The sequence below is a fragment of the Trypanosoma theileri genome, assembly GCF_002087225.1.
Source record: "Trypanosoma theileri isolate Edinburgh chromosome Unknown TM35_Tth_18_V1, whole genome shotgun sequence".
NCBI classification, from domain to species: domain Eukaryota; phylum Euglenozoa; class Kinetoplastea; order Trypanosomatida; family Trypanosomatidae; genus Trypanosoma; species Trypanosoma theileri.
Window position 1 is genome coordinate 394974 of NW_021639860.1, and position 11800 is coordinate 406773.

Here is an 11800-nt window from a genome sequence, read left to right on the forward strand (position 1 = left end):
TATATATATATATATATATATATACAGGGAGAGATAGTTCCTTTCTTTTCTCTCCCCATCTTCTCTTCATTCTCCTCAACTTGCATCCACCCACTCCTCCCTTTTCAAAAGAACAAAAAAGAAAGAAAGAAACTGAAAAAAAAAAAGAAAAAAGGAGGAGTAACTGTGTTTGTGTGAGTGTATTGAAGAATGATGGGGAAAAAGAGATAAAGAGATACCATTATTATGAAACAGAAAAATGTGCTTTTAAACCTTCAATACGCTTCTCAAGACGTAGGACGAGATCTCGTGCTAATATCAAGTCATCATCAACATTTGTCCCATTATCTTTAGATTGTTTTTCTTTTTCTTGTTGATCGTATCCTCGTGTATTTGTGGAGATATCCGCGGAACTTATCGTTGTAGCATCACTAAGCAATTCCAATAATTTCGCCACTGTATTATTCATGGCATCCAACTCTGTACTAGGCGATGTGGAATTCGACAACACTGTTGCTGTTGTTGAAGCTATTCCCTTCTCTTTTTCTTTCTCTCTTGGGTTCTGCACATCTGGTGTGGGGTTTACATCTACAGATCCATTAGAGGAGGGCCGCAGTGTGGACTCTTCACCCACCGCACGTGATGGGGATGAGGAGGTGAGTGGCTGCGGCGCCACACCAAAGCGACGACGAGAAGGAGAAGGAAGAGGAGTCGTCGTAATTGTATAATGACGACGATGTTGAGAAAGATAACTACTACGGGAATTATTTTGGCCACTAGCAATACTATCATTATCATTATTATTGTGGGAATAATAAGGATGACTAGGTTGATTGGAATGAGGTTTGGTCTTTCTACCATTACTTGTGGTAGTAGTAGTAGTAGTAGTGGTCGTACGAGAGCCGCTCACACTTCTACTACTCGTCCCACTACTACTATTATAACTACGACTACGACTATTATCTTTATTAGAGTGATGATGTGCCAGACGTCGTCTAACATTTATATGCGGAGATAAAATATCTGGACTCTGTTCACGTGGTGCGGCTTTATGTTCTTCCACAGAAAACATATTTTTCATCCCACGTTTAGGATGACGAGATCTTCCAGTTTTCAAGAAGGGAGAAGAACGTGAGGTCTCCGATGCGGCGGTGGAGTCTCCCGCTGGAGTATAAACACCACGTCGAGGAGATATACTACATCGCTGCCAGTGTAAATGTTTTTCTTTCTTTTCTTTTTTCTTTTCCTTTTGTTCTTCTTCTTTTTCTTTTTCCTGTTCTCCCCGTTGCTCAAGTTCTTGCTGTTCCACACTCTTTAGTAATTCCGATTCAAAACTAGATAATCTATTCCGAAAGTCAATACTAGCACCCATAAAAGCCACAGAACGATTCATTAATGCATATGTCGCTGGTGTCATGGAAAAGGGATCACGTACACTGGGATCAATATAATTATCCATTGGTGTTAATATACTTTGAATCTTTTCATCTTTTGGTGTGGAAGTGACTTCTAATTTCTTTGTCACTGCTGTGGATGGAGTTAAGGTGGTTTGACCATTATCCGAGTGTAATAAGGAGGATTCTGCAGATGAGGAGGAGGCAAAAAAGGCATCTTCCTCATCTACACGGGCATAACTTTGTGTTTGACTTCTCGATTTTGTACGTGAACGTTGCCGTGGGGATGGACCATCCATACTATCCGCTAAACACATCTCTTCCTTCTTTACATTTTTTAGTTTATCATTTATTTCATTATCTGGTTTACATGTGGATCCATTACTCTCATTGTTCTCACCATTCTCATTATTATTATTGTTATTATGATCTTCTTCTTCCTCTTCCCCTTTACCTTGCTCTGTCTGTTCTTTCTCTTTATTATCATTATCATCATCTTCATCTTTTTCTCCTTCACCCTCATCACCGGAAGAGGCAAAGAATTCCGATTCTCGTTGATGTAATAATCGTCGTCGTGCGTATGATTTCCGTCGTTCCGCCTCTTCTGGTTCTTGAAAAGCTACAAAATTATTTAATTCATGTAATAATTGTAATCGTCGCAGTACACGCAGAGCCGATTTCGTATCCTCATCCGTATCTTCATTAAAAAGACTTAAATGTAATAATTCCGCCGCCGTTGGTCGTCGTGAGGGATCTGGATTTAAACAAAGTGAGACAAATTCAATAATTCCTGGTGGTCCATCAAATAAAGGAGAGAGATCAGGCGTATCATGTAAAGAAGTAATATATCGAGTTAACCCCATTGCCCCTTTTACATTCTGTAGATGAGAAAAGGGTGGACGATTTGTAGCCATCTCAAGCGCAATACAACCCACAGACCAAATATCACTAGGGAAACTATACCCAATCGTAACTCCATTCTCATCCACATCACTGGCGCCCATACATTCAGGAGACATGTAAAGAATACTTCCTTGCATTTGATATAAAAGTTCACCATCTGCCACTGTACGGGCAGTTCCAAAATCACCAATCTTTCCAGTTCCCTCTGCACTTAATAATACATTAGCCGTTTTTAAATCTCCATGTACATAACGCATGGAATGAATATATGCTACTCCTTCTACAATATCACGTAATAAGGATTGATACTCTTTAAATCCTAATTTACCTTTCTTTTGAAGAAGTTGTTGTAATGTTCCCCCAGAGGCATATTCCATAAATACACGAATCACATTTTCTTGTTTATTTTCTTCACAATAGAAATAATGGATAATATTAGGATGTTGTAAATTACACATGGTAGATATTTCATTTACAAATTGTTCAATTTGTGTATTTCGTTTACCTAACCACATCTCCTTTACCGCCATCTTTCCTCCTGTTAATACCTCTGTAGCTTCATAAACAGCCCCAAATGAACCTTTTCCCAATAACTTTCCACGTTTCCAAGCTCCTCTACTATTCTTTGAAAGTGTTGCACGTGTTTGCTCAATACGTTCTGCCTCTACTTTATATTGTGAAATCATTTTCTCCGCTTTTCGAATACATTGTAAGGCTTGAATAGATGTACAAGGTTTTTTAAGTGTGAGAAAACCAGCGGTGTGATAGGCTTTACATGTATCTTCATCCATTTCAGAACCTGTTATCACTACCGCCATTCGTCGTGCCTTTTCACGTAATAACGCAATAGGATCAAGAGGAGTTCCTTTATGATTCTTTTTCTTATTATTCGAATTATTTACATAATCTATAGTAGTAGTAGTAGTAGTATTTATTTTGCTATTCTCAAAAATGGATTGATGTGGATCGATAAAGAGAATATCTGCTACATCAATCAATTGTTCAATATCTTCAATATTATATGCGGGTAATACGGCATGTTTACGATCCCACAAAAAACTACAAAGCATATTTCTATGCGCCGCAGTATCTTCCACAACTAAAGTTGTAAAGGTTTGTTTCCCTAATGGTGCCCGCACATCACTACTACTGTTATTATTATTAGTATTATTAATATTACCCTGAGTCATTGTAATACTAATATTACTATTACTACCAGTTACAGGACTTGTCATTCCACTAAAACTTCTCGATATATCAAAGGGATCAAAGCGAGAATCCATACAATTCTCTGGTTCCTCACGTGCGGGAACAAATGGGACGGTAAAGGTTACATTGGTATCACCTGGAATAGATTCTATAGATAAACCACCACCTTGTTTTTCCATAGCTCCACGTACTCGATGAAGATGTGGATATTTCTCTGAATGACATCTTTGATTAAAGTCATTTAAAAGATCTGGTGGAAATCCAGGTCCATTATCATGAAATACAATCACAAGAAATTCTAATCCATTCGAATCTGTAATCGTTACAGTAATTGTTACTTGAGTATCACTAAGGTAAAGTGTACAATTACTCATTGCATATCGTAAACAATCTGGAAGTGATTTCGCATTTACATACGCATTCTCTGCATAAAGTCCATCAAACCGTTGACAAACCGATATCCCATTCGCTACACATTGAGCTCCGTAATCCATAATAACTTGTCCAATCATTTGACGAATATTAACAACACGTACATCTTCTGTAGAGGCATTAATAGCTCGACAGGTAGAATCAAAACTTGTTAATACAGAAGCAATACGATGTAATCGATCTTCATAAGTACTATCACCATCACGTAAGATTCCACTTACTTGATCGACTAGAAATTGAGATTTATCCATTACTTCTTGTGGAAAAATTCGTTGTTCTTCACCAACTGCTAACATAATCTCAGCAGCATCATGACCATGAGAAACAATAGAAGGTAGAATAGAAAGTTTAAGATGTACCTTTGTTAAACCATCAATACGTGCAAAGGTATAAATTATACTTCTTCCAGTACCTTTTTCTTCAAAAAAGGCTTCAACATCACCTGTATATCGTCTAGCTTCTGAAATAGCAGAATGCATAGCTTTTTGATCTTTAGGTTCTAAAAGAAAAGAATATATATGTTGACCAACAGCTTCCTCCATAGTGTATCCTGTTAGTTGTACCATCATTTCATTCCATACAATGATAGATCCATCCTCACGTAATCCAATCATGGCTAAGAAATTAGCATGTAATGGGACTAATGGAAAACGAAAGAGTACATGCGTGGAAGTTGGGGTAATACCAGGTGTATTAGGAGTTAAATTACTATCCTTTACAGTGACAGCTGTACTTGGTTCAGCCGCCGCATTTCCATTTTTTTCCATCACCATTACTTTTTCTTTAGGAGCGGGAAGAATAATTTCCCCAACAACATCAACTTGATCAAGTAATGTATTTTCTTGTTCTGCTTTTGTAGCCATACGTTTGGTACGTTTCCCTAATAAATCCAACTCTGTCCTAATACGATCATTAGCTTCACCTAAATAATGGGAGTGAATACCACTATTTAACACATACTCCTTTAAATGATCTTGAATAGATCCAACAATTAACTCCAAATGTGTACGTTGAATTTGAGCAATCGTAACTCGTCTGGAGGCGGCGATCACATCTGCTACTGCGAGATGATTAAAGAGGAATTCCAATTCCCCTACAACATTACCTTCTCGAAGACGTAGAATCTCATACTTTTTACCATTTCGTCTACCTAAAACTTTTACTTCACCCTCCACGATAATATGCAACAATTTACTATTTTCACCATATCGCATAATATAATCATGTTTACGGTATGTTTTGGTTACAAGGGCTTCCGCAATTAACATACGATCATAATCGGAAAGCGTTTTTAAAAAACCAACATTACCTAATAATTCTTCATATTTCTTTCGTTTATGTAAAGATACGGCAAGAACAATATGTTGATATGTACGCTGATCTAATGTATAAAGAATACAGTTTGTTACACATCTAATAGTCGCTGCACACATAATTTGATGATATATCATTTCCATTTCTCCAAATGTACTTCCAACATGTAAAGTATGTACAACTCTACCATTTTTAATGACTTCACATGTTCCTTGACTAATAAGAAATAATTTCTCTAGTGAAGGACAACCTTGTTTTAAAATATCTGTTCCTGCAGCATAAGTTTCACGTTGTAAGGCACGAACAATAATAGCCCTATCTCTACTTTCCATATTGCTGAAAAGATGACAAGCCATAACTCCTGCTCGAACCACTTGTTCTTCTTCAGGCGTTTTTTCTACTACAGGTGGAGTATATGTTTCTATAACATTAATTGGTACAGACTCTGCTGAAATAGCGGCACGTCTTCTGTAAATAAGCGTTGGATTTTGTCTAGCACATCCCATAGATGTTGCTAATGGGGTGACGAGTTCATTTGTCTCTGGTGTTCGTGTGGGGGCTAACAATGGTAAAACGGCTGTTGGATTTAATTCAGGAATACTGGACCCAAGTATTTCTTCCACTTTACCCTCTTCTCCTCCTTCTTCTCCTTCTCCTCCTAATAATGTATCATCTCCAATATGAGATAATGGATTATCCGTTCTACTACAACTATGGACTTCATATCTATCTTCAGGTGGAAAAAAAGAACAAGTCACATCACATGTATTGTCATTGGATGTCATCGTATTTGTAAAAGAAGTAGCATTATAACGGAATGGAATTTCATTTATAAGAGGATTTGGTCCACCGTTAATTGAGAGAACTACATTCGCAGATGACATGGGAGAAATCGTAATATCCACATCCTGCTGACTCTCATCTCCAGGATTAATAGTTGTCGTATTAGTAGTAGTAGTAGTAGTAGTAGTAGTAGTAGTAGTAGCTCCAGTGCTTATCACAGATCTACGCTGTTCCCCTTGTGGGTGATTTGTTTCCAGTAAATTAATAACAGTTTCGAGTGTACTCTCCCTATCCATACCCTCAATAAGATGTGCGATACGTGTTCGCATGTCTTCTACTCTTATCGATGCCTCTGCGGGAATGGTGTCAAATTCCAGCAAGGTCACTTCTGATGACTCACATGACACCGGAGGCTGATCCTCCTCGTTATTCTCCATCGGCCTAAAATAACAGTAATAACAGTAATAATAATAGTAATATTGATAATAAATGATGAACCAATCAAATAAGAAGAAGAACCCCAATAAGGAAGGAAGGAAGGAAGGAAGAGAGAAAAAAGTATCTATCAGAGATAAAGGCAAATAACCAAGGTGCCTTTATTATATCTGTGTAACTTGTATTTGATTTTTTTTTTTTTCTCCACCTCGCCTTGGTAGTGGTGGGCGGTTGAAAATGGGATAATATGTAGGGATGTGTAGGGAACGTTGTAGGTATGTATAAAATATTATACCTGTCCTTCTATTCCTCTTGTTTTTTTTTTCTTTTTAATGTTACTTTGCACTTGTATACACAAACCCTAGAGTTTTACTTTATATTTCAATAATAAAACCCTAACTAATTCCCACCTATTCACGTATTTGCAGCTTTCTCTTTCTCTCAACGAGTATATATATATATATACGTGTAAGTATATAAATGAGAATATCCTTTTTTTTTTTGTTCTTTTTGCTTCCTACCCTTTTTGCTTTTCCCAGAGTACAGGAAATAGAAACACTCAGACACACACACACAAAAAAAAAAGAAAAATCCACAAGAAAAGATCCTCCCTTACTGAGTCACTACGGGTATTTGCACCCTTGTCTCTTCTTCTATTAATAATGTGTATATGAGACAATACGAAGATTTTTAAAGACCAAAAAAAAGGGGAGAGAGAGAGAAAAAAAGGAAAAAAAAAAGAACAAAAAATAAACAAAGTCATAAAGGATAAATATCACCTAACATAAAGGCAATAAAAAGGCAAATAACCTTCTTCGTACCTCTGTAATCACCACGTGTATGTGGTACAGAGAAAGATATATGAGAACATTGGTAAATGAAAAAAAACAAAAATGAAACAAGCCATACTGCAATAAGCTTCTCCTTTCCTCCTCATCCCTTCCATCCACCTTTCGCAGAGCTCATTTGTGGCAGGTCACACAGAGGAGAACGCCACTGGTAAGAATATATAAATATATATATATAGACTTCCCTTTTGGCGCTTAGTCAAAGAGACCGAAGCCCATATCGTCATCTTCCTCTTCCTCCACCTTCTCCTCCTTCTTGGCAGCGGGGGCCGCCGCACCACCGGCAGCCGCAGGGGCCGCCGCACCGCCAGCAGCGGGAGCAGACGCGGCCGCGACCGCCGTCATCTTCGCTGCGCCCTCCGCCACGAGTTCCTGCACGCTGCGGCCGGCCACGGACTCCATCACGAATGCGAGGGCCTCCGCCTCAACGGCAACACCGCAGGCCTTGCAGATGGCCTCCACATCAGCGGCGCTTGGCGTGGGGTTGTTCAGTGACGCCAGAGCGTAAGCAGCAAGGTACTTCATGGACATGGCTGGATAGCGTGGAAAGACTTCTGGCTTCTGTAAGGAAAACAGGTATAAAAGTAAAAAATAAAAAAGAGAGAAGAAAGAAAATAACAATGATATCCAGGGAGTAAAGAGAGTAAAAAAGAAAAAAAAAAAAACAAGTAAAGACACAAAGAAGTAAACAGAGATATAGAGATATAGAGGAGCTCTACACCTACAGAACCCCTCTGCCCAACATGATTAAGGCAATTTTTTTTTTTTCGTTTGAATGAATAAATCCTTCTTGTTCTTTTTTTTTTCTTTTCCTTTTTTTTAAAAAAAATGAAGGAACCTGTGAAAACAAATTCCTTTCCTCATTTAGCTTGAATTGAATTTCGACTTCTCTCTTCTTAGTCAAAGAGACCGAAGCCCATATCGTCATCTTCCTCTTCCTCCACCTTCTCCTCCTTCTTGGCAGCGGGGGCCGCAGCACCACCGGCAGCCGCAGGGGCCGCCGCACCGCCAGCAGCGGGAGCAGACGCGGCCGCGACCGCCGTCATCTTCGCTGCGCCCTCCGCCACGAGTTCCTGCACGCTGCGGCCGGCCACGGACTCCATCACGAATGCGAGGGCCTCCGCCTCAACGGCAACACCGCAGGCCTTGCAGATGGCCTCCACATCAGCGGCGCTTGGCGTGGGGTTGTTCAGTGACGCCAGAGCGTAAGCAGCAAGGTACTTCATGGACATCCTTTTCTTTTTTTTTTCTTCTCTCTTCCTTTTTTTCTCTCAGTCTTTGTGAGTTTGGCTCAAATAGACTTTATCAAGGCACATATGTGGAGGTGGTATTTTGTTAAGAATAAAGAAGGGGGAGAAAAAAAAAGGAAACAAAGAAAAAAGTACAACATAAGGCACAGCGTACAGGAAAGGTAATTCAGGAAAGGATATATTCATTTCCTCTCTTTTTTCTTTTTCTTTATTTTTTTTTTTTTTTGGCTTTCTGGACTAGGAAGAAAAATGGGGCCCCAATGGAGGCAAGCAAAGAAACCAGACGCAAAAAAAAAGAGACGCAATAAGAAACTTAAATGAGATGAATACTTTCTCAATATTTCTTCACATCTTTCCATCATTTTCTTCCTTTTTTAAATTCGTCTTTCAATCACTTTTCTTCTTTCTTTTTTTTTTCCCATTTCCCTTTCTCCCTCCCCACCTACCTAGCTACCGAAGTGAATCAGGAGGTGGAACGAGAAAGTACTCAATGAGACTCATCGCGTCTTCCTTTTCCTGCTGCAGCTGTTGCCGTAGTGTTTGAGAGGCCACACCACCTTGGGTATTAGTTGTTGGCTCCTTGTAATTCCCAACAGCACTTCCTGATGCTCCATACATTAAGACACTTGGGCGTACAAGCATAACATCACTAAATAGTTTTGCCAAAAGTTTACTTGTTAACTCATTACTTCGTGCGTTTACAGGTCTCAACAAAAAGTTTAACAAGGCACAAACGTAAATCCATACATTAGCATGTTGTGGTGGGAGTTGTTGTTGTACAAATACCAGTGGGGCTTTACCCTTTGCTTTTCCTGCTGCCAAAGCTGCCCCATATAATGAAAAAGGTACGACAGGTTCTTGTAAAGATTGAAGAAAAGTGATAAGACAAGTAGCAACACAGTGCACATCGTAATCTACTGGAATGGGTTCACAACGGGTGTCTAAGTGATGCATAATAGCATCACATGTTTCATTAGAGGTATCTTCTGTAAAGAGATTTGGTTGACGAGCCCCACGCTCATAAATAGCTTCACACAAGAACCATAATTCCTTTGGAAGTTGTGGACGTATGGCTTTACGTAATTTCTCAGGAACTTCATTAAGGGCATAAGCAGAAACGCACACTTCATTTTGTAGCATGGAAATATTTTCAAGTGAGTTACCAAACACACTTGGTTTAAGAATACATGTACATTCTACCAAATGAACAGGTCCATGATTTACAAAGATAACGAGCATAGAGGAAAGACTTAATCGACCACGTCCTTCAAATGGACGCCATAGACTCATCCACCGCATACAACGTGGATGTAATTGACACTCCACAATTACCTCCTTCACTTCATTAGGGAGAATAGAAAAACTAGCAGGATATACACGCAACCACGCCCCCTCACTCAAATCATTATTGCGTTGACGGAATATTTTTACGACTGCCACACATTCACCAGTGTTAGTGATATGCAGTACATGCCGGGCTCCACAGTCGTAAAACTGCTGCGCACCAAAATCAAGAGAAACAGGATCAACTGTGGTCTTTGCACTAGAACTTCGATCAAGACCTACCTGTGCTACTCGTTCACGCAGAGATCGCCTGACGGCATTCTTTTTATCCTCCACTTCACAAAGAATAGGAACAGAGAGTAAAGCTTGTACCGGTTTATGATCACTACTATAGACATCCATTAAAGCACGTAATGAATCCACTCGAATTAATTTCTGATGAGCTTTACGTCTTGTCCATATAACTATACGATCTGTATAACTAGGTACACGTTGTTTTTCACTCGTATCATATATATTGGTTCCAATATCATACCTATAAGTTGGTGGAAATGTGGGTTTAACATCTACAAATCCTAACCATGGAGAATGTGGATTAGCTAACTCTACTGTAAATTCATCATGTTCTAATAAACCTTCCACATCACACCGAAGTGCCATTTCAACAGCGGCATCATATGATAACTTCAACCTATAATTAAGATCTCCAGCAACGATGATAATATCATGGTCATGAGGAAGCATTTCAGGTTGTTGAAACATAATATCTTGAGCAGAAAATGAACCTTGTGCAGCCGCCGCCGCATACAATTGTCGTTTCTGTGCATTAAAATCCATTCCCATAAAAATATTACTTGCATCTTCATTTCTTTTAACCACATTATTTGTTCCAGCAGCAAGATGAGCATTAATAAGACATAAACTTGTACGATGCAGCACAAGATGAAAACCAACAGCCCCTTTGTTTCCCATACTACCTAATGCGCCTGTTCCAACCGTCATAACAGATGTTTCCTGTGCATATGGAACAAGGGATCGCCGCAAATAAACACAAAGAAGAAGTCCAACTAATTGTTTGGGGGGAAAAGCATAATAAAGAGATGAACTCCCTTGGTTAGAGTCTGCACCTACTAAAGCCTGTAGAGCATTCACCCAAGGTGTAGCAGCTTCTGTTTCTTCCTTTAACATGGCTGTAGCACTCATATCAACTTCTTGAAGACTTACCATGATTAAATCAACAGGTTTATTATTTTCACCGGGCATCGTATGTGAAATGAGTGTGGATAAATTCGCAGGTGGTTTCTTACTGGCAACATTAAAAGTGACAAGACATACTGAGAGTTCCTGTTGTTCTGTATATAAGTTTTCATAATACTGCAGCTCCCGTTGTACCCACGACTCTTCAGATGATAACACATTACCATCCTGTCCAACCACACGACTCTTAATGAATGAAAAAACTTCTTCCATACGGTCGTGCTCCACATCAAAAGCAGGGGGAAGACCTGGAATCATGACTTCTAAAGGCAAAGAAAAAGAGGAAATAGACTACAGCACTCACTCTTCCACCCTTTGTCCCTAATAAACAAATATATATATATATATATATATATATGACTTTTCTTTCTTACTTATAATAATACCACTCACAGACGCAACAGCTGCCACAACTGCAGCTTCTAGAGAGCAAGGAAAATAAAAACAAATACAGAAAAAAAAAAATAAGATATTACAATAGAGTAGAAAAACACCATTCCACAGCGACAATACCCCCACCCCTAACAATCCCCATAAAGCAAATCACATAAAAAATACCTAATACAAAATAAACCACAAATACCTTCCTCAACGCCAAAGACACCAAACAACCCAAAACAAAAACACAATTACGAAAAAACTCACGGCTTCTTCAATATCACAATAAAGAAAAAAGAAAAAATTAAAGACTGGACATTCAAATAAAAAAAAA

General features: G+C 38.9%; 4 protein-coding genes across 4 annotated transcripts; all 4 read right to left on the reverse strand.

Annotated features, from left to right (window-relative positions):
• Nucleotides 1–223: 223 nt before the first annotated feature.
• TM35_000182350 (putative protein kinase) lies at nucleotides 224–6451 on the reverse strand (the record flags this gene model as incomplete). The annotated part of the gene is made up of 1 exon (XM_029026548.1): nucleotides 224–6451. The coding sequence occupies one exon, from the start codon at nucleotides 6449–6451 to the stop codon at nucleotides 224–226; it is 6228 nt and encodes a 2075-aa protein (XP_028882244.1).
• A 1041-nt stretch (nucleotides 6452–7492) lies between these two features.
• TM35_000182360 (60S acidic ribosomal protein P2-B) lies at nucleotides 7493–7828 on the reverse strand (the record flags this gene model as incomplete). The annotated part of the gene is made up of 1 exon (XM_029026549.1): nucleotides 7493–7828. The coding sequence occupies one exon, from the start codon at nucleotides 7826–7828 to the stop codon at nucleotides 7493–7495; it is 336 nt and encodes a 111-aa protein (XP_028882245.1).
• Nucleotides 7829–8193: 365 nt separating this feature from the next.
• On the reverse strand, nucleotides 8194–8529 carry TM35_000182370 (60S acidic ribosomal protein P2-B; the record flags this gene model as incomplete). The annotated part of the gene is made up of 1 exon (XM_029026550.1): nucleotides 8194–8529. One exon carries the CDS (start codon nucleotides 8527–8529, stop codon nucleotides 8194–8196), a length of 336 nt encoding a protein of 111 aa, XP_028882246.1.
• Nucleotides 8530–8997: 468 nt separating this feature from the next.
• On the reverse strand, nucleotides 8998–11346 carry TM35_000182380 (putative inositol phosphatidylinositol phosphatase; the record flags this gene model as incomplete). Its single annotated transcript, XM_029026551.1, has 1 exon — nucleotides 8998–11346. One exon carries the CDS (start codon nucleotides 11344–11346, stop codon nucleotides 8998–9000), a length of 2349 nt encoding a protein of 782 aa, XP_028882247.1.
• Nucleotides 11347–11800: the final 454 nt, after the last annotated feature.